Below are 22595 nucleotides of genomic sequence, written 5' to 3' on the forward strand. Positions count from 1 at the left end.
CTATTCTCAAACTTTAAATAGATAGGACGGCGTGACTGCTTTGTTGAGCCGCGCCTCGGAATCAACAACTCCAAGTGGGCCATTTTTGGTAAGCAGAATTGGCGATGCGGGATGAACCGGAAGTCGGATTACGGTGCCCAACTGCGCACTAACCTAGATCCCACAAAGGGTGTTGGTCGATTAAGACAGCAGGACGATGGTCATGGAAGTCGAAATCCACTAAGGAGTGTGTAATAACTCACCTGCCGAATCAACTAGCCCCGAAAATGGCAGAGTCGTTTTCAATTAAAGATGCATCCAAATGTAATTCTAATTTATCAAACCTTGCTAAAATACTTAAAACTAATGGACCATGCAAAAAAATTGGGAAAAAGATGGTCGGATTGGCCCAAAACCCTTGTGATTTTCGGGACAAATCGTGTCTGCTCTTGTCACTGGGGTTTTTATTTTTATTTTTTTTATCTATTATAGGGGGAGTATGGTAGTTGAGGTGCCGGTCGGTTGGGCCGGTTCGCTAGGTTCCGAGGGAGGGACGTGCCCCCACTCGTCTCGTCAGCTCCGTATGAGGGTGCCTGCCTTCTCATACGTAAATGACGGGATGTATCGGCCACGACACACAACGAGGCGGGCACACAGAATATATATATATATATATATATATGTATATATATATCGATCATATGAAAACAAGTCATTAGGAGAAAATTAATAACCAATCTCAATCTTTTCATAATTATCATCGACTTTATTATGCAAACTTGAATACTAACATATATTAGGTCATCAGAATTTTTTAGGTTTGCATATTTAGTATTAACATATTGCACATTTAGTATTAAAAGATTGCACTTTCAAAAAAGAGAAAGTGCATTGCACTTGGCTTGGATTTTAGAGTTCATTATTGAGTTTTTTTATTTTATTTAGTTTAGGGTTCAATTTTTACTATTTAGATTCTAGCATTTACGGTTTAGACCACAAAGTTCACAACTAGAACCATCATTGAGTCATTACACTATCTAACATTGTTGATACTGTTAAATACTGAGGCGAAAGTATAAAGCAAATGTGTATTATTATACGGGAGTAAACTGAGGAGGAATACAGGTTAATACTCAGTCTGATCTGGTCTTGCTCGAGTGGTCGGCAGTGGACTGACAAGGCTCTGAAATGGCGTGACCGATCTCTCTCATGGGTTCCAAAAGTCAGCCTCTCTCTTCCATAAATGCGGTATTTATAGGTGAGGTAAAGGGACAAATTTCGTCTTCTCGGCATGGGACGTACGTGTCACTTATGCAGTGGACTAACTTAAGGTGGTAATGTTGCCATGCACGTGGCAGCTACGATTGGACCCCTGGTAGTCATGTCAATAGATTCGACAGGTCGGCGATTAGGAAGAGATAAGCAAACCCCTTTAACGTTGGGAAGGAAGGCAGCGGAATTCGACTCCTTCGACCGACCCCCCGACCTAATTGAATATGGCCGGTCTTAGCAAGTCGTTCGGGGTGGGGAGGTCAGACCGGACAGCCGCCGTACTCGTGTTCCTACGCTAGGAGGATATTTCCTATCAATTGTAATTCAAACCACATAGCATCCATAACAAAAGAGCTTAATCCAAATAAAGGAATCTAGCTACTCATACTTGAAATTGAAATTGAAACCATTGCAATAACAATTCAATCAAAGAAAATGAATTAATGCTACATGGGGTCTTTCAAGTATAGTGATTTTTTCACGTTTAGTCCTAAACTTTCAAATTGACCATTTGTGGTCCTTCGACTTTCAAATGTAACCATTTCTCGTCCAAATTAACTACCAATGGTCCTTCAACTTTTGAAGTTTAACCAGATGTGGCCCTCTTGAAATGACCATGCCACTAGTACCCTCCGGAAAATTATATTGTGGACCATGATCCACAGAGCATTGTGGATCATGGACCAAAACGGTGTGGTTTCTTTTAATTAAAAAAAAAAAAAACAAAAAAAAAAAAACTCCAAACACCCCCCAAACCAAAAAAAAAAAAAGAAAAAAGAAAAAAACCAATGGGAATGCTACAACAAGTTTCAGATTAAATCATTTGCACTAACAACAATAAAATATTTTCAGATATGTTTTAGTAAATTAAAATATTACTCCCTAATTTAACTTCAACACGTAAAAGATGAATATACATAAATATATGTTAAATTAGGGTTTGAAAACAGAGGGGAAAATGGATATAATATACGAAAATGGCAAGTAGTACAAGGTTACAGTAGAGTGGTTGTATGTATGTTGTACTACTACTACTACGTTAAACCAATCTTACTATTGCCTCTGAATGCGTGCATTCATTCAACGTACAACCCCTTGGATGCGTGAGAAAAGCGAGTTAGAGATTACATCATTGTCATCATTATTGTTTTCAAAAAAGAAAAAATAAAATCATTATTATTACCATTGAAAGCTGACAAAACACAGATCAGTGCCATGTTTTGCATAAAAAGAGGTTTCACTCCCACTTCTTCATTTCCATTTTAACATTTTTCTCTTTCTTAATTTCTGGGTTTCTCTCTCTCTCTCTCCCTTTCTCTCTGTAATTTTTTTTTTGATGATTTGATGAAGAGCTCGAGGAGTTTAGGAATGGAAGCTACAGAGTTTTAGTAGCATTTTCTTTCTGCTTTTCTGGGGATTTAATTTCTGACTGAAAAAAGCTAGCTTTTTTATTTTTGGGTTAAAGGGTGGACTTTTTTGTGGTTTTCTTGGTCTTTTATGGAGGCTTCATTTGTGGTAAATAAAGCTTCTTTTTTTTTGTTGTTGTTTTGTTACAAAAATTGGGAATTTTTTTTTTTTTTTGTGTTAATTAAGGTTGTTGTCTGTTTGGGTTTTCAGGGTTATGGTTTTGATTGAATTTTGTAATGCTGAGGAGCAGATCGAGAAAAGCAGTGAGCAGAAAGAAGCAAGGATTCATGGCGGCTGAGCAGCAGATATGTGTACCCGCGTCTTCCCCGACCCAGAGCCCGAAAAAGCCCGTTTCGTCGTTCTTGGGTTCTCCGAGGATCTTTAATGGGCTTTTGGGGAGGACTCTGTCAGGATCGGAGAACGGCGGGGGCGGGATGAGCATAAGCCCGACTTCCATTTTGGGCCATCCTTTGGGGTATGAGAGAAGCCCGAGCCCGACTCGGAACACCAGCCCACTGCCCGAATCCTTGGGAGTCGGGCTGGCAATCATTGACTCGTCTCCCGAAAACCGGAGTGTTCTGTTCGGGTCAAAGCTGAGAGTCCAAATCCCGTCTCTGATATCTCCGGTGGAGTCCCCGAAGTCTCCGGCGGATTTCGGGATCAAGACTCCCCGGAATCCGCCATTGCTGAGCTTTTCCGCTCAGCCCAAAGAGTCCCCGCCGGTGGAGAATCTCTCCCTGAGCGAGATGGAGCTCTCGGAGGACTACACGTGCGTGATCACCCACGGCCCGAACCCGAAAACCACACACATATTCGATAATTGCGTGGTAGAGAGTTGCTGTGGTGTGATGAAGCTTTCAGAAGTGAGAAGGGAGAATTCTTCTTCTTCATCATCATCTTCCCCTGCAACCTCTCCTTCACTGAGTTTTCTGAGGTTCTGCCATGGCTGTGAGGTCAATCTTGGAGGTGGAAAAGATATCTACATGTATAGGTAAGATAAGAGTGAAGGGATATGATTTGTTTTGTGTTTTGGTTGAAATGAAATGGGGGTATCATTGGGTTTCAATCATTGATCCAAAAGCTTCCACTTTCATATTCCTAATAATGGCATTTGATCAAGTCACTACACATGGGGGGCCACTTTGTCCTACCTTATAATTACAAATGAGAATTAAAGTAGAAATTCCTTATCTTGACTCACTCAATGTGATCAACTTGAGCAACTCTTTAGAAAAGATGTGTTCATTCTCAACCAATAAGTCTAAGCTGATGATGTGTTCTGTTCTGTTTCAACTAATAAGTCTAAGCTAATAGTTAAGTCGGGTTTTGATGTTATTCCTACGGTGTATATAGGGGGGAGAGAGCGTTTTGCAGCGAAGAATGCCGCAGCCAAGAGATGGGTTTGGAGATTGAAGGAAAGAAGAATGGCCTCTGAGAGGATACAAGAAGAAGGCAAGCCTAAATGATAGATTTTGGCTACAGAGGGGATTTGGATTTAGCATCTTTTAAAGTTTAGATGCTGTTTTTTAAGCTTTTTCCAAGATTTGACTTGTGAGCGAGCAGTGATCAGCCGAAAGATGAAATGACGCTGATCAAGAATTGCACCATTTAGTGATATTTATGAAATATATAATAATGTTATTATTGTTTTCAAGTTTCAGTCTATATTGTATTCCCTGCTGCATATATTTAGGTGATGTGAAGCCTCCTTTAATGAAACTGTTTGATTTGTTTATTATTTTATTCAATGGCTTACGTTGTAACAGTAGGAATTCTGGCAATCAGTAGGCAATGCAATCAATAATGATGCATATTAAATGTTCATTGCGTCTGGTGAAGAAAAACTGCAACATCTTCTACGATAAAATTTTTGCAGGGAGAGTAATAAGTAATAACATCTCAAACAAACCACTACGCACCAATTAGAGAACACAGTCAAACAACATATTCATTTTTAACAAAAGACAGACAAAGCATTACCCATATGACTACTTGGGGATAGAGTACTTGAAGAGAGTGCATTACAGGACATTACACATAAACGCAGCTTGTGACGATACCATACGGGGGTAACCAAATTACAGACACGACTAGAAATGGAATAAAATAACCAACAGACCAACACCGCCAGCTAGAACAAGAACACACACAGCCAGGTTCGGAAACAGAAACAACCTTTCTTCCCTTCGTTCCGCCTTACAAGGGCTGATTCATGAAAATGATAAGACAAGAATTTCAGTTGATGAGCATAAAGGGATAAAATGGAACTGTAAGCAAAACAAAAGGAAAACGTTGAACACTCACCTTGTGAACAGCTTGGTATAATCAACTATACTCCAGAGAAAACATAGATCCTTGGAATTGAAGTGGATAACATGCTTAGCAGAGAGAACTCAGCTAACAACAAAAGAAGACGAGCAGAGGTGGATATAGCCAACTTTGCTTTCCCTTTCCATTTTCTTATAAAAAACCAGAAACATGGCAAAGGAGAAAGCATCTTCTACTAGTAAAGTATAAAGCTGAAACCTATCTAAACTAAAGAAAGAAGATAAGAATGTAAAAAGGAAAAAAGGACAACTTGGGGATTGAAGGACAAGAAGTTGGAATGAAACAGTTCTCTAAATAGCCTATTCAGTTAGCATATAAGCTAAAGTTACAGACAGGCAATTCGTCATTAAACCCGGGGAAGTTGAGGTAAAGTCCAGGAACAAAGGGCTAGGTTATGGTTACAATGACGAAGGTTCCTAAACAAGGTGAAACCTATTCAAAGTCAGGGATTTTGTGTATATACACAATATATGTGAGAAAAAAAAATCTAACTGAAGAAGAGGAAATCAGAGATGGAGATTTTTCACAGGAGAGTACTCAAGGATTAGGCATTCAGCATGGAAATCTGCAGGTATGATGAAACCTCCATTAAGTTGGGTCAAAAGGACTGCAAACTATAAATGCTTTATAATAGCAGATCACCACTCGTGAGTTTCAGATTCTGATTTCACTTCACCACCCTTAATACCCGTCCAAATTGTAGCATCCAAGTAAATAGACCTTCAAAGCAATCTGGAGATAGCTGACCAACCAGCCATTCAAACCTTTGAACCACCTTCAACCATATACCCAACCTTAGCTGTTCTTGCAAGCCTTTTTTTAATCTTTTCAGTTTCCTGACAGGTATGCTCTTGCCCTTGCACAACCACTTACAAAAACTGAACAACATACTAGAAGTAGTCACCATAGAACTGGTTTATTCACCATATATATACAATCTACCACTAACCCCTTAGGAGAAACTAGATCCTTTCCCTATATAAAGGAGGTCTAGTTGCCTCCAGTAAACCTTAATCATCAGTAATGTCAAGATTGAGAATACGACGAAGACACTTCGTCGCAGAGTCATCAAGGTCAAACAAATCTCCCGGAGAAGGGCTGCGTTCCCTGGTAGGGGAAGCTGGTGCAGATACAGCAATGGGACGAAAATCATCAATAGCAGAAGCTGAGGATGGTAACTCAAGTGAAACAGTCCGCTTAGGCTTCAAAGAAAACTTGGGCATAGGCAATGAACTAGGAGGAGGTGAGTTTGAATATGTAGGACCAGCCCAGCGCTCCGAGAAATGAACATCCTCACTGAAAGAACTACCCTTTCTAGAACTGGCACCCAGTTTGAGGTTAATTGGTATTGCACTACTTCTGACAGATCTTATCTTGTTTTTCTGATCTTCAGACTGAGAATTAACTGACGGAGAAGGCGTCTTAGGTGAAAAGGAAGCAGAAGTGGATCGAGATCGCTTGGTGATCGGGGTGGAATAAGACTTGAGTGGGGTTGGGAGTATACCCGATCCAGTCTGGAAAGTCCGGCAATTAATCTCCCGGAAACTCCCAGAAGGAGGGGATCCAAAGGACCCAAACCGACCAGGGCCATGGCCCTTAGATTTGTTATAGTACTGGTTCCTATGCTGAGCAACTACAACAAGCGTCTCCATCTGAGTCAAACCACTGAGTCAACTCGGCTCCTAACCCTGAACTCACAAAATACCCCTAACTCACTTCTCCAAACTCGAAGATATCTAGCAGGAAGTGATAAACAGGGAACTGGACACAAAAAGGGAGTACTATATCTCTATATCAACACGAGATCTGCAATTGGGGTTCAGAAATGCTACTACATAACACTAGATTTTAGATCTCCTCCACAACCACCATATTCTCAGCAGATCAGCATCACCTTCATCGATCATATAAGTTCGTATGAAAATATCTACAACAACCACCACCACACTCTTCAGTTTCTTCAGATCTATACATACAAAAAACATATGCAAAGCAATCAACGATACTATCCTCAACTAATCAAGTAACTCACTCACCAAAACAACTAAAACCTCCATTCAACAAACAGATATACCAATTTTCGAGAAATTTCGAAATGAAAACTCACCTGATGAATCAGAACAACAGTATACAGGTAACCACTGAGGAACGAGCGAAGATCCAGGACTCGGCCTTCAACTGCGACTGTGTGCGAGTGAGATTTCTCTCTTCTTCCCTCTTCGAATCTCACTTTCTCACTCTACGTTTGTATGTATTGACGGGAGATTTTTGCTGTGAATAATTTCAAAACGCCATTGGAAGGAAACAAAGCGTCAGAGCTTTTTGAAAAGAAGAAAAAAAAACCCAGAATCCACGGATCTGAAACCACTATCAATCGTATTTAAATCCGCATTATAGCTCACATCACTGTGTGTGCCCTCGAGCCGGGTCGTTGCATTTTTTGCCCCCTAATATGCCGCGTAATTACGGACATGCCATGCTTAATTTTCGGACCACTTTCATCCCCACTCCCATACGTGCCTACGTGGTGAATAAATGCATTTCGAAGTCGGTTGAAATATATTTCTGTAATTTATTTTCTTTATCAATTTATATGATAAGAGTGATTCATTTCTGAAAATAATTTTTTTTTAATTTTACTCATGTAACTAACTTAGTTGTTTATGCGAGCAATGTCTATTTAATGAACGGTCTGATATAGAGGTGTGTTGGTTTAAATTTTTTGTATTCTGTAATATTTACTTTTTGTTTACTATGACATATCTATGAAAAAAGTTAATCGGTATACGAATTGAATAGTATTCTTTTTATTTGTCGTTATTTTTTACGGTTACGTCTAATGATACAAGAATGTGTTGGTTTAAATTTAGGTAATATGTTTGTTTGTGTTTTTCTTTCCTCATATCTATAAACATACGAAAAAGAATGAGTATATTAATTCTTTCGAGCCAATGGCACACATGGTAGATCCAAAAGGGCGACAATGGGGCAATTGGCATGTCTACCCTTACCCACCCCAGCCCCATTATTATGTACACGCGCGCACGCACATATATAAAGTATATTCTTAATAAAAAAGAAATAATATATTAGTATATATAAAATTATCAAAAATCAAGATAGTTTAGTTAGTAGTAGGTAATTATTTGTTATGAAAGGTCTAGAGATCAAACCTTGCTTGTTACACTATTTGCTATAACCCCTAATACACCTTAAATATAGATTTATATTTTAATTTTATATTTCCTTAACACACCTTAAATATATGTTTATATTTTAATTTATCTTTCTCTAATACACTTTTAATATATAATTATATTTTAATTTTATCTTCTCATTAGAATTAAAATTGTGATTTGTGATATTTATTCATAATTATAATTGTATATTAATCCATTTAATTGCAAAATTTATAATGTGTTATGTGTGGTAACAATTATTTAAACTCGTTAATTAATTGATATGAAATATGTTTTATAGTTCAATTATAAAAAGTATTTTAAAATAATAATTATATTTTGTAAATTAACTAATCAATGTAATTTAAAAGTTTCAAACGAAAATCATCATATTTAAATTATTCTAGAAATACGTATATTTTATCTAATTAAAAACAAAAAGTATTTATAAATAGAGATAATATATAATTTATTTCAACCATTTTATATTTTACTATAAATATTTTTATATTTCGCGTCCACTAAAAATAAATTTAGTTACTTCTGTTAGTGATCATAAGTTTGTTCTTTGCTTTGCAGGGTTGAGGAAGATGGCATAAAGGTATCTTGCTTGCTTACCCTTGCTATACAGAGTATATTCTGCATTGTTCCCTTCATTTTATTTATTTATTTTTGGGGTAATACTTCTAGTATCAAAATTTTGTTTAATTTATAAGAATACTTGTAGTTGTTATTTAAATGTACGTTTTGAGTGAAACTTGGTCATAACTGGCAAAAAATCATAAAAGTTGACTGACTCAAATTGAAAGGGAAAGCTACCATAGGAAGTCATTGAACTTTGAATATTGTAGTTACTAAGTTAACTTTTCGACCAATTTGACTTGACTCCTCTTGATTTCTAAATTGATATATAAGTATTATCAAATTAGAGACAAACTTGGAGGTACTAACTATTGAAGAGTTGGAATTCGCTAATCATATAACCAAATGATGATATTTTACATCGAAATGGGTGGTCAAGTGAGTGGAGTATAATTCTCGTATTAGAGCATCTTCAATAGTTGTAAATTTTGAGGAGTTTTTACATGTGTGATTTGAAAAGAGACGATTGGAGGGGAGGGAAATTAGGGGGGGGGGGATCGCACTAACATGCCCTGGCACATGCCCGAATAGGTATTCCTGGTGCGCGTGAGGCGCACCATGCGGATTTATTTTGTTTTTTTGGTGTGGCCCACAATTGAGACAAAAAAAACGGGTTCTACTACCACACTTTCAAATGTTTTCTCTCCTTCTCTCGCTTCCACTTAGCATACATAGCCTCAAAAGTCGTGCAAAAATCATGCCAAAAGCACTGATGAAGATGCTCTTAGAAGATAATGAGTCCCACAGGGGATGAGCATTTTCCTTAATTGATACTTTATTGTCTAGACGATAAAATTTCACTTGTGAAGAGCATTAAATACATATTAAATGAGCACACTTCAATCTTCTCCACGTCGAGTAATTTTACTTTTTTATCATCCTTAAATAAAAATATTAATTTTCTTAATTTTATCCGCTTTTAATAACAACCATTCAATAATAGTTTTATAACCTTGTAATTAAAATATAATTATTTTTATCCTATTTATTATTCAAAACGGTAATTAAATAACACAAGTGACATTTTCTTTGTCATCATAGCCAAGAGAGATAAAAACATTTTTTTTTGGGTTGGGGGGTAGCATCTTTATCCTTTAAGTACACGTACTTGTATACATTTGTGTTTATAGAAGAAGGATTGATGTTGAACGTGCAGTGCTGCCAACAAACAAGACATCATGTTTGCAACAATATTATACTGTCTGCCTCACCCTCCCCTTTTCTTCTTCTTTATCCTATGTGCTATTAATTAATTGCACTTAACAGATATGTTTTGATTCTCACCTTTAATATATATACAATTATATATGATGGGTTTTATTTATTTATTTTGGCATTATAACTTTTTTAAGCTAAAGTCTCACTTTATATTGATGAGTATAGGTGTTGTCGTGGTGTTGTTAAACGTTTAACAACACAACTACACCTAGTCTCACTTTAAACAAAAACAAAAAGAAAATGAAATTAAAATTAAAAAAATTAAAAAAAAAAAACCATAAAAATCAAAAGTTGGGATGATTCATAGTCGCCAATTGTCAACCACCCTGATACACCCAACAATCGAGTTAACTTACAGGACTCCGTCCTTTTATTTTTCTTATAAAAACTAAAATATAACAAATGATCTGAATTTCTCCAATCTATCACCTTTCATCTTTCACTTTCAAATCATCAAATTTGACTCAAAATTGGAGGGGAAAAAATTCTTAAGCAAGGGTTGCCCTTGTTGATATAAAGTGAGACTTTAACGTATGTCGAGTCAATTGTAGGGTTAGTGTGAATATTTAATTTTTTAAATAAGAAAAGATGGCCATTTAATACTTTATAATGAGTAAAGGAGCTTTAACTTTTTTGCAACTTAAAATGATCAATTGGGAGGCACTGACCCATATATTGAATGATTGGAATTGTGAGTATTAGGCAGCGTATGTGCTGTGCTTTCACATCATCACAAATTGGCTTGCTTTACTTAATATTATCATAAACAGATTTTGTTGTGATTAATAAGGTTACATGCATGTGCTAGTGCAATGCTTAATGCAGTAGTATATGGAGCTAATCTTTTAGGTAAGATCTTCACCATTATGCATGTACCAACATGCATTTTGCATAAAATATGTATTCTGTGTCATCAATTCATCACCACCCATCAATGCACTTATTCAATTTCTTAAACCCTAATACACTATGTTACCCAAAAAAAAAAAAAAAGCCCTCTTGAATTGATTAATTTTATATAAATCTTTTCAAAATTATAATATGTAACCATAAAACTTGAAAAACTTGAAAATGGACTAGATAAACTCCTCTCTTGTGTATACAAGAAAAGGTAAATCACACAAAAGATCTTGCACAACAAACTTGACTGAAATAATATTAGCAAAAATCAAACTCAACTTTTTTGTACTAAAATTATGCCAGAGGAATAAACAACTCTCCCCTTTTTAAGGTAAAATTAGCCATTTTAAATGTGACATGCCTATAGTTAAGAGCAAAAATAGATTATATCACTATAATTGAAAAGTCAAAAGTGTCATTTTCCAATGAAAAATAAATTATATCACTATAATTGAAAACTCAAAACTGTCATTTTCCAATGAAAAATAAAAGACTTTAAAAAAAACAAGTCAAAGAAAACAAACCCTAACAACATCAACATAAAGTAAAGGCATAGCAAGATTTTGTGTTATATATATTAATTAAAATTTATATTTCACAATTAAAAAAACCAAACAAAAAACAAAAACAAAAAACAAAAAGAAGAAGAAGAAGAAGAGGGCAACTGAGGACACTGCCAGACACCATAGTTATTACTTAACACAATGTCTGAGACTACAAAATCCCATTGAATTTGTCACTTAGAAAAACATTAAGCTTTGACTGCTAATGCCACTAAGATTACAGATCTCAATCAGCCATCAGAATCAGACATGTTACAAACAATTACTCTCTGCAACACTTAACAGAAACTGAAACCATACATTTTTCAATTGGAAAAACAAAAAGATGGTTGCAATTTAGCAGGCACTTGAGACCAGATGTTACCTTCAAAATAAATGATTTCTTCCATCACCTTAAGCAGTTAGGTATTCACATGTTCTGCCAAGATCTATGTCATTAAATGTAGGTTAGTCCAACGCATAGTCCATCCTTGACATCAGTGCTGGCAAGCGAAGCCCTCCAGTAACAAATCTTTATGTACAAATTTTGCAATAAATCACAAGATCTCGGAGCTCAAAAAGCCGAAGCAAGTTACCCTGAGAAGTTACAACCTATTGGACCCTGAGAGCTTCCTTTGGTATGAAAGATTCGAAGCCAGTTTTCATGTCGGATGCATCTTGCAAGAAGCCACGAGAGGAATTTACACAGGATTCGACAGGCTCAACAGTAACTACATTTTTGTTGAGATCGACCTCGGATGAAGCTGCCTCTGTAATGTCATCATGAAAAGTACCTTGCATTAGATCGATAGGACCTTTGTGAATTTTGTAGATCCACAATACAAAAGTTCAATGCATTAAGTATATAAATTAAAAAGCATGATTAATGAAAATGATAATACAACAGTGAAATACCAGTAGATGTAATATGATCATTAGTATCTTGATGCTTCGATAGAGGTTTCTGCAGCATATCCGTGCCAGGGAAAACAATCATGCTCATGCGCGTCATTTCTCGTCTCTTTGACTCTTCAAGGGGTGTGAAACCAAAAATCTTTGTCCATGTTTCAATAAGTTCTGGTATAGCTGGTATAACCAGTTGCTCAACTCCAAGTGAACAAAGGGCCTGACAAGAGATTCAGAAATAAGAAAGCTATAAAACCAAAAAAATTCAACAGCAATTTATTACCAAAAGCATGGTTAAAAAAATCGCTAGGCGCCCAGGGCCGCCTAGCACCTAGGGTGCCTAGACGGCAATTAATGCCTGTGTATTTTTTTAAAAATATTTTTTAAATTTTTAAATCTTTTTAAGACTAGTAATTATAAACTATTAATACTTTAATAGTTAATACTAAAATATTAAATATTAACTCAAAAAAACTTCTAGAGTTTGAACAATTTAGGGTTATTTTGCTCAAAACGATGTCGTTTTGAGCGAAATAACCCATTAAAAAAAAAAGAAAAAAGAAAAAAAGAGCAATAGCTAATCAACCGATTAGGCGGCCTAGGCGGTAAGCGCCTAAGCAGCATAGGCGGCACTAAGGCAGCCTAATCGGCCGCCTAAATCATCGCTTTTGGCAATACACTAGGCGGTCGGTCGGCGCCTAGCACCTAGGCAGGATTTTTGCAACACTGACCAAAAGTCATCTTGAGAACTAGTCAAATAAGCATTAAGCAAACAATTTAGTTTTCTTAAAGTTGAGCAATACATCTACTTTAGAAATAGCTATTACTGTTGTCCCTCTGAGACAGTCATGTTTGAGAAAACACACAGATCAAGGAAACTATACTATGATTTTAATTAAATTGTTGCAACATTGTCTTTAACAAATGTGATACTGTTTCCATCTAAGATGTGGTATTGTTGGAAAACTTTCAAATATCATTAAATTTATTATGCCAAAATTTATGGGGCATTCAAATATAGAATATTAGTATGTAGGGAAATCAAAATAATGCGATTGAACATCATGCTTATCACATAAAAACCTACTGTTTCAACTGCTCCAATAAGCCGACGGCACATCCCTTGGCGACGATATTTGTACCTTGTACCAATAAATGGCATCTCAGCCAACTGATTCCCATGTAACCTATATACAGAGGAAGCATCAAGAAGAATTAGGATAAAACAACATATATAATGTATGCAAAGTATCAAGAGCATCACAGTGAGCAGAGTCAACAACAGTGGAAAAAGAAAAACATAAGTTGTGTCCAATGTATCAATAGCATCATGTTTAATACAGTCAACTGCACATTCAAATCGAGTAATCTGTAAAACAAAATGAATAAGTACATTTGAAAGCTCTTGTTTAAGCATTTTGTTTTACACAAATAGATTTAAAAAAATAATGAAGCAAAACAATACAAAATATAATTTATTCAAGAAAGCAAAAAAGTATAGTAACTTGCAAATGCCTACTAAATAAGTTTAGCCACTCTTTTTTCAGACAAAAATATGGTTTCTACTTTCTACAGAATGTGAATCTTGACAGCATCCATGTTCAGTAAAAGGAAACTCTTCAGTAAAATTCCCAGGACACGTTTGCAGTATAACTGTATAAGATTAAGCACATATTAAGCAATATGAGGAAGGCAACAAACTATTAACAAACAACTTAAAGTCAACCTTATGGATGCAGCAGCAACAAGTTCATCACCCTTCTCCAGAATAACAGTATAGAAGCCACAATAATTCAGCCTCCTGAAATTTGATCTGCAACCAATAATGACTTACTTAAGTAGGTTGAGAAGATCTAACAGCATGTATTCGCCAATAGCTAATGTTCTAAAATACTCACCCACAGTTGTAGACAACATTCTGGATCATATTGATTTTGCTTCGCTCATCAACAATTGGCATAAAACACTCATCCATAACAGAGAATGCAACAGCTAATTTTGAATTGCACTCTATTTTTAATGAGTTAGCGCTTCCTATTACATCCTGCCCAACAAAACGTCTTTGAAGAATTGTCCATGAAAATCCTTCATCCAAGTCATGCTTGACCCCAAGAAGCACCTGCAGGCCCTCGAAAAGCTATAGACCAGAAAGTTAGATGATTTCAATCTTTATAAAGTAATATACAAATATGTGAATAGATCCATACATGTGGTCCACTATAAAAGTTGAGTTTTTAAAAAAAACAAATAAGAAGAAATCAAGGACAGTTCATAATAAGTTTGACTAAATCATAGAAGACGATGAATCATAATATTCGCAGAAAATCACTCTTGGTATCGGCATAAAAACACATACCAAAACAGTGATAATACTGCAAGCAAAGGCATCAAGGATCTCAAGCAGGAACTGAAAACACACTGAATGTGTTTTTAATCTTAGCAAAAGAGGAAATAGAAGACAGTGACAGTAAGAGTTCCACATGTGAATCACTATCTGTCCTTCATAGTTCATACATACAAAATTCTATATAGATAAAACATCAATCCCCCCACTACAGATGCACCAACTATACTCAATATTTTAGATTAAAAACTCAAGAAAAGTGGTGGACCTGAGGTTCCAAGCCTCTAGGATGCAAGGTAAGGGGGGAAACTACATAAGCAATAAGGAGGCTTGGGTGCCAACTTGCCTAGGAATTCTTCCATCCCTACAATTACTAAACTACTCAGAAAGTAAAGTAATTAATCAACTTCTAATATTTTAAGGATTCCAAAACTTGAGTATCAGACTTTCGGTAACCCACCTACACTCAATTTAGAAAGTCTAACTATTCTAACAGGGTCTCACTAGTGAATTCTTCTAGTCAACCAGCAAATCCAATATGCAGCCACCCACAACTTTATTTTATACTACGTAATAGATAGAAGATAGATAAGCATTTTTGAACTAGTCCTGCTGCTTGGCGTATCAGTTACCTAACCAGTGTTGGACAGGGTTATCCAACGCACACACTCATATTCCTGAAATTAATGCCACAATAAGCTAGAGGAACCAAGAGAATTAGAACTGCACCTTGGCAACTGAGGCACCTCATTACTATGCAAATTACTCCATATACTAAATTAGCATATTCAACAGGCTAAAATGCCAAATGAAATCATGGACTTCACCCAACTTAAACATTGCTAAGCACCAGAAACTGTAAAATGACCACGCAATTCAATGGCACTTAACAAATTAGGTGAAGCAGAAAGTACAATTTGTTATACCTTCTCACACCCCTTTCCACAAAATGACATATCCTTGGAATCCAAATTATTCTCACCCTGGTTACAAGCAACATGGACTGCAAAAATACAAATAGAAAATTACAAGGTTAGGTTTACATTATCAAATTGTAAATGGAAGTAAACTTTTTTTAAACAGTCATGTACTTACATCTTTCCTCACACAAATGGCACATGGATAATTCAGGGACAATCATGTGGTCATCAACATCACAGGATTTTCCAGCAACAGTGCCACAGAATTTGCATGAACAATATACGCATCGCCAATTCCCAGAAGGTAAATTCTGCAGCATGTTGCCAAAATCAGTAATAGATTTCATTTGAAAAAGTAAGAATTCAATGGATTTAACAATTTAACAACTGCAATTAAATGTGTGCATAGAATGGATGGTTTCTTCTATTCGGCATGATGCCATCTTTACTTTTTTGCTGAGATGCAATGCCATGGAGTCAATGCACCTTTCACATACAAGTCTTTACTTTTTATAACAGTACAGTTAAAATGAACCCTAGATATTCAAACCAAAATCTAAGTCTCAATGGCATCAAACTTAAGTAATCAAAGGTGAATTATGCCAATATGTAGCCCAATAATATTTTTTTCTAAATCCTACTTTAAAATAAAAAGTTGAAATAATCCAAAACTATAACTGTGGGAAGACAAAGAGAACAGAAAGGAAAATTTGGGATCTACTGTATCCTTACTTGAATATTTAAGCAACTTTGATGGAATGTTGATGGGCAACCATCACAACAGATCAAGTCACCACCATCTCCACAGATGTTGCATGTATCATCATTTGGGTCATTGGCATCCACATCCACAGGATGGAAATCAATATTTTCAGATTTTTCCAGTTTGCTCCATGAGTCCGCTAAGCATTGTAAAAGAGAACGCCCTGAGGCTAGGCATATATGTTCAAGTGGCTGACCTAATGTACTTCCTGCATGAGACTCATAATCTAAAAGTGTAAATGTTTGATCACAGCAGCCACAGCAAATACCATCACCAGTAATCTTTCCCTCAAGCATTACTTTTGTCCTCCTAGCATTCATGTACTGCACTTGTGCATTGGATTGAATTGTTCCAAAATCAATCATCCATGAGAGAAGACTTCGCTTTCCATCATACAACACAAATCCATCACCATCTTGATCAGACATTTCCCCAGATCTACGGGCCAACAAAGCATATCGCTTTCTATTACGTCCATCTTTTTTTGATCTTGACCTTCCCCTGTTTGATGCCTTCATTGAAAGATCATCATCACGACTATGTGCATTGGCTTTGGTTTTTTTCCTTAGAAATTTGTCTTTGAATTTGGGATTAGCATTTAATTTTTCTTTGCATTTTTGGCGGCGTATAACCTTGTCACTGTATGAAGAAGGCGCCTTGATGTTCTTTTTCTTGTCACTTTCACTTCCACTCTGCTTTTTAAACTTCTTTATCTTATTTTGTCTAGTTCTGAACAGTGTTCCAAGTACCTCTTCTGGAATGACAGTAAATGCAGAGAGGGTCTTATCATCTGCATCTCCATTTTCAACTTTCTCTTTGAGTTTCCTATAGGCCAAAGTGCATGACCAATGTGTTTTTCCATCACAATCCACATAAACTGCATCACTGTATTCCTTGCTTTGCCGGGGTCTATATTCCACAGTCCATCCTGCCTTCTTTAGAATATCCACTATTTGATCTCTAACTGCTTGCTGTTGTATCCTACGACCCTTATCCCCTTCTTTAGATTTCAAGGACTTCTTATCCTCTACAGTTTCATCATTGACAAGCTGTAGCTCAGCACTTTCCAATTGTGACTTGGAAAACTTAGATCTCTTAATTACATTTCCAGCCTTTTTATGCCTAACACTTCCCTTGGACTCAATTACTCTATCTTTCTGGGAAACATCTATTTCAGAAGCACCATCTTTGCTAGGCATCTTAGGGGGCCTACCACGACGACGCTTCACCTTTTTCAGGTCCTTACTGATTGGTGGAGCAAGTACATCATTTTTGGGGATCTTGGGAGGCCGACCACGACGACCCTTCACTTTTTTCCTACCCCTACCATATGGTGGAGAAATTTCAGTATTCTTAGCCATAAATGGTTTTTCTGATTGATCAACCTCAGGCTGTTGAGTTTCCTTTTTTATTTCCAAAGCAGCAACACCCAAATTCTCTCCACTAAGCTGAGGCCCTGCTTGACTTATACCAATCACCCTGGACCTCAACACCCTTCCAACATTTCCGGTACTGCCAGGCGAAGGTAAATGGTTGTCTTTCTTTCGTTTGACTTCATCGTCGTGACATTGAAAATTTTCGATGTTTTTTCTTTTCCTCCCTCTTCGTTTCTTTTGGACCACATGCCCACCTTCATTAGAATCACCATGCAAATTGGAACCCTCAACATTCACTATGCCTACATCTTTTCCATCATCTTCTGATTTAATACATCTCAGGACAACTTCAGTTATTGTTCCTTCCTTATCAGAGACCATGGGCAATCCCCCGTCATCCAAATTACCTTCACTGGCTGCACCATCTGGAAAAACAGAAGCATCAGCATCTATATCACATTGCATCACTTCTGGCTCTTCAACACACATAGTGGCAGCCAACCCTGCCCCATGATCAGCACCAGCATTTACTTGGCATCCAGCACCACCAGCCACACATTCCCTCTCTTCAGCCTTATTTCCCAGGGAATGAACATCACACCTCTGCTGAGAATCATGGTCAGTTGTGATCACCGTATCCTCCGCTTCCTCAACGGGCTCCACATTCAAATCTAACTCCACTCTCCCTTCCTTACAAAAATCACTGGATCTTAACCCCTCATCCATCTCGTAAAATCAACAACCTAAAATCAAGGAAACAGAAAACAAATAAACAACTGAAGAAGCTCAAAAACACACAGTCGCCCCGAATTATCCAGCAACTGAAATTATTCAATGGCTAACTTACATGCACGCATAGGAAAATAAAAATGGCAAAAAAACCACCAGAAATCCACCAATAAAATAATCAAAAAAATCACAGGAACTGATAAAAAGCCGGCTAACAAAATCTACAAGGGGAAAAACAAAAAAATCAAGTATAACTCTCACCGATTGAAGCAAAATCCGAAATCCGTTTAGCAGCAGATACATACACGAAGCTGTACGTATAGCTGGCAGGTCGCAGTAGAATGGAAGAACCTGAAACGACTGGGACGGAATTTTGGGGTTCTAGAGAGAGAAAGCAAAGCGAGGGTTTTAGAGAGAGAGAGAGAGTGATGAGAGGGGAGAGATCGAGGAAGAAAGAGAGGAAGCAGGAAAATTGGTAATGTCTGTTGGGAGAAGGGGGGGTGGGGGGTAATGACTATTTTGACACGCTGATTTGTATTCGTTGGGGATTCGGATTCCTACATGGCGTGGGCATAGTTGGAATTTCAGTGGGAATGGGATTTAAGATTTTCAGCTAATATCGTATTTTCCCTCCATCGCGTGCCCCTCAAAATTTCATATGAAAAATCAAATTTTTGTCGGAATGCTCCCTTCCGGAATTTGGGTTGACTTGTTTTCATAACGTCTCAATATTGTAGTGATTATACATAGATTTGTTCGATCAAATTATAGTACTCCATGTGTACAATTTAATTACCGAGCTTGCTTATAATTTATAATTCAAATTTTTATAATATTTATATTATATTATATTATATATATATATATATAGGGGCACACTCCTGTGCGAACTGCCGTCCAAGAAGGAAATGAGAACGCATCGCAGTCGTCAAAATGTCCAGATTAACGAATCATATTGATGGGTAAATATGCACATGTACTAGTCGGTCCGTAAATCACCTGTCCGTCACCCAACCTGTCCGTCAACGGTCACCCCGTCGACGGTCACCCGGTCCTGATCGGAAGCAACACACCTTGTGGATTGGAGGCTCACGAGCGCAACAGTTGCTTGATGTGACGACCGACAACTTTTCGGGAACAAGGGATCCGTGTTTTCATCACCTCGAGTAACTCAACCACTTCGAGCAAACCGATGCGCATTTTGCGGAGTGACAGCCCATATGCCCTCCACTTGCATATCAGACACCATGTGCATAGTGAATCCACTTTGTATAAATATAGGGCTAATTCCCCTCACTAGGGGGGGAAGAACTCATCAGTACTACACTAATACACTTGTGATTTGCTCATTCGTCTCTCTTGCTCTCTCCTTGTTACTGTTCGTCACCCGTAGAGCGATATAGCTTCTTACCGCTCAGTCATCAACCGGTAGAGCGATCGATTGACCGGCCGAGCGGCATCCTTCACCACACGTAACACACGTGTTCGTAGCGTAATCGTAGACCCATTTACATTTACGCTATCACATATGTAATTTTAAAAAAAAACGACGCGGTGGCATTTTCGCAAATAACTTGAACTTTGGTGCAAGTAATTGTGATATAAGTGCACATAATTTCACTTACAAGTGCACATATTTTCAGTTACAAGTGCAAGTAATTTACCTTGTTATATTCATGCACCTGTGTGCAACCCTCACCTAATTATAACATTAGATGCACCTAGTTATAACATTAGGTGCACTTAGAATTGATGCTCAGTGTACAATTCACTTGCACCTGTAATACACTTCACTTGCATCTGCAATACATTTTACTTGCACTTGTTTACCTATTTTCACTGACAAGTGCAAGTAATTTACATTGTTAACATTCATGCACCTGGGTTGCCAGGTGCACCTAGTTATAACATTAGATGCGCCTAGTTATAACATTAGGTACACTTAGTATTGATGGTCAGTGTACAATTCACTTGCAGCTGTAATACATTTTACTTGCACTTGTGCACCTATTTTCACTTACAAGTGCAAATAATTTACCTTGTCAACATTTATGCACCTAGGTGCACATAGTTATAACATTACGCGCACCTAGTTATAACGTTAGGTGCAACTATATTCCGGACACGTGGCGCGATGCGATTCGTCCGCAGTTCTTCCTTGGGCGACCTGTACGCACCTGAACGCGCATATATATATATATATATATATACAAACTTATATTAATGAGAAATCAAATGATAAATACAAGATGGTTCAAAAAAAAAAAAAAACAAACAAACAAACAAATACTATAAGAATTCGTATGAGAATCTGTGGTCTGAGCAAGTGAATGAACTAATCTATTAGCCAACCTACGCACATAGCGGAAAGACACCGATTAAAAGCGTCATGCAGGGCTTGACAATGAGATATGATGTATCGTGCATATGAGAGATCGAAAAAATATGTGTTGAAGATATTACAAACAGTGAAACAATCCATCTCAACCCTGACATGTCACCAACCACCTCTGAGCATCCAATTGAATGCTTCTTTAATTGCCATCGGTTTTTAATTGTTCGGGTTCAGCCGAATTTTATCGAATTTAAAAACATTTTTAATTTGGGCTTCCCATCCTCATATTCCCATAGCAATTTTTAGAAAATCATCATCAGTAAAAGGAAAGGTTGAATCAGGCTTCACATCCTCATTCCCCTAACCTTCCTTAACCTCCCCTTTTTTGAGATCAACAAAATACATCTTCCCCAAACTTCTGTCAATCAACCAACAAAACTCAAAATTCAACAAAATTAAGACACAATCCAACCAAAATCAAATAGAGGTAATAAACAAATGACCTTAGGAGCGATGTTGAGTTGGTAAACAAGGATGATTTTCTTAGTGTCTGGTGATATCATTGGTGGCGCCGGGACGAGGTGAAGCTTCATTTGCTCCATGGGAGCGTCGGACTTGAGTTGAGCAACGTCTGCCATGGCGGCGTTCACTAGATTGTAAAGAGATAAGCAGTAGATGGGGCAGAAAAGTTATAGAGAAGGAGAAATGAGTAGGGATGCGCTCTCGCTCCTCTCAGAGATGTCTTGGGCATAAGGAGAAATGAGAAATTGCAACCCTAAGGCTTCATAACACATATATATATATATATACACACACACACACACACACTATATACGACGTCGTATGGAGTATACATATATATTCCGTATAATCTTTCGGATATTCGTGCGGGGTCGGCTGGTCAAATCCATAACCCTACCCGAATTATATATAATCGTAGAAGTAGGCAATCGGTTCGGGTTTAGCATTTCGGGTTCGGATATCCTCCCCGTGTCTATTATCAGATTTCAGACCGGGCGGGTTCATCGGGTTGGGTTGGGTTTGCACAACCCTAACCACCACTATGAGGCAGGGTAGTTGCTTCCACTTGCCATATTACTTCATCGTCATGCATAAATAAATCAGAGTGATTCCGATGCACAATCGTCGTCATAGGAGCTTGAATATTCGATGTTGCCCATATGTTAATTAAACTAAAAATTATCGACTGCACCTCACGAATAATCAATATTTTGTTGTTCCGGATTGCCTCATTATGAGCCTTCTATATTGACAAAAGAATTACAACAATCCTACTCTTTCTATTAAGAGTATCATATTCAAACACCGAGGATAACCATGTTGAAAAATCATGAACTCCTTACGCTAGCAACAACCCCTTATATGAAGTTGTCCAAAACAACGAAATACAATTGCATTCCACAAAGACATGGTGCATCATTTTATGATTGTCATTACAAAAAGGGCATATGTTAACAATATCTACACCCCTTTCACCCAAAGCATGTCGAACATGTAAAATCTCTCTTGGTCATTGCCAAATAAAGTTTAAATATTTGGGAAGGATTTTCAGTCTCCATAATTTGGACAAAAAGATGACGTTTCACCAACATTGGAACTCATTGAATTTCTGTATTCTTTGGACTGAAAAAAAATGAGAACATATGCTACCTTATAAAGAATCAAGTGTTTTTGCCTGTACGGGCTTATCTCACTTGTTCAGTAAGCAGCATTTGGGAGAAGAGATCAAAGTTC

The 22595-nt window shown here is 37.2% G+C and overlaps 3 protein-coding genes across 3 annotated transcripts; 1 reads left to right on the plus strand and 2 right to left on the minus strand.

Moving 5' to 3' along the window:
* Nucleotides 1-2496: 2496 nt before the first annotated feature.
* On the plus strand, nucleotides 2497-4401 carry LOC116004982 (FCS-Like Zinc finger 8-like). The gene is made up of 3 exons (XM_031245189.1): nucleotides 2497-2766; nucleotides 2869-3649; nucleotides 4012-4401. Exons 2-3 carry the CDS (start codon nucleotides 2895-2897, stop codon nucleotides 4091-4093), a joined length of 837 nt encoding a protein of 278 aa, XP_031101049.1. The 5' UTR covers nucleotides 2497-2766; nucleotides 2869-2894; the 3' UTR covers nucleotides 4094-4401.
* Nucleotides 4402-4547: 146 nt separating this feature from the next.
* On the minus strand, nucleotides 4548-7347 carry LOC116004983. The gene is made up of 3 exons (XM_031245190.1): nucleotides 7094-7347; nucleotides 4963-6952; nucleotides 4548-4863 (listed from the first exon to the last, which is right to left on the minus strand). The coding sequence occupies exon 2, from the start codon at nucleotides 6636-6638 to the stop codon at nucleotides 5997-5999; it is 642 nt and encodes a 213-aa protein (XP_031101050.1). The 5' UTR covers nucleotides 6639-6952; nucleotides 7094-7347; the 3' UTR covers nucleotides 4548-4863; nucleotides 4963-5996.
* Nucleotides 7348-11590: 4243 nt separating this feature from the next.
* On the minus strand, nucleotides 11591-18956 carry LOC116005077. The gene is made up of 9 exons (XM_031245308.1): nucleotides 18767-18956; nucleotides 16370-18519; nucleotides 15813-15948; nucleotides 15644-15720; nucleotides 14272-14510; nucleotides 14100-14186; nucleotides 13461-13560; nucleotides 12383-12593; nucleotides 11591-12237 (listed from the first exon to the last, which is right to left on the minus strand). The coding sequence occupies exons 2-9, from the start codon at nucleotides 18500-18502 to the stop codon at nucleotides 12080-12082; spliced, it is 3141 nt and encodes a 1046-aa protein (XP_031101168.1). The 5' UTR covers nucleotides 18503-18519; nucleotides 18767-18956; the 3' UTR covers nucleotides 11591-12079.
* Between the last annotated feature and the right edge of the window lie 3639 nt (nucleotides 18957-22595).

This window comes from Ipomoea triloba, chromosome 14, assembly GCF_003576645.1.
Source record: "Ipomoea triloba cultivar NCNSP0323 chromosome 14, ASM357664v1".
NCBI classification, from domain to species: domain Eukaryota; kingdom Viridiplantae; phylum Streptophyta; class Magnoliopsida; order Solanales; family Convolvulaceae; genus Ipomoea; species Ipomoea triloba.

Coding starts and splice junctions, on each gene's coding strand:
- LOC116004982 (XM_031245189.1), top strand. CDS start 2,895: ATGCTGAGGAGCAGATCGAGAAAAGCAGTGAGCAGAAAGAAGCAAGGA. Junction 3,650..4,011: donor AAAGATATCTACATGTATAG/GTAAGATAAGAG, acceptor CGGTGTATATAG/GGGGGAGAGAGCGTTTTGCA.
- LOC116004983 (XM_031245190.1), bottom strand. CDS start 6,638: ATGGAGACGCTTGTTGTAGTTGCTCAGCATAGGAACCAGTACTATAAC.
- LOC116005077 (XM_031245308.1), bottom strand. CDS start 18,502: ATGGATGAGGGGTTAAGATCCAGTGATTTTTGTAAGGAAGGGAGAGTG. Junction 14,187..14,271: donor AATGTTGTCTACAACTGTGG/GTGAGTATTTTA, acceptor TATTGGTTGCAG/ATCAAATTTCAGGAGGCTGA. Junction 12,238..12,382: donor TGATCATATTACATCTACTG/GTATTTCACTGT, acceptor ATGACATTACAG/AGGCAGCTTCATCCGAGGTC.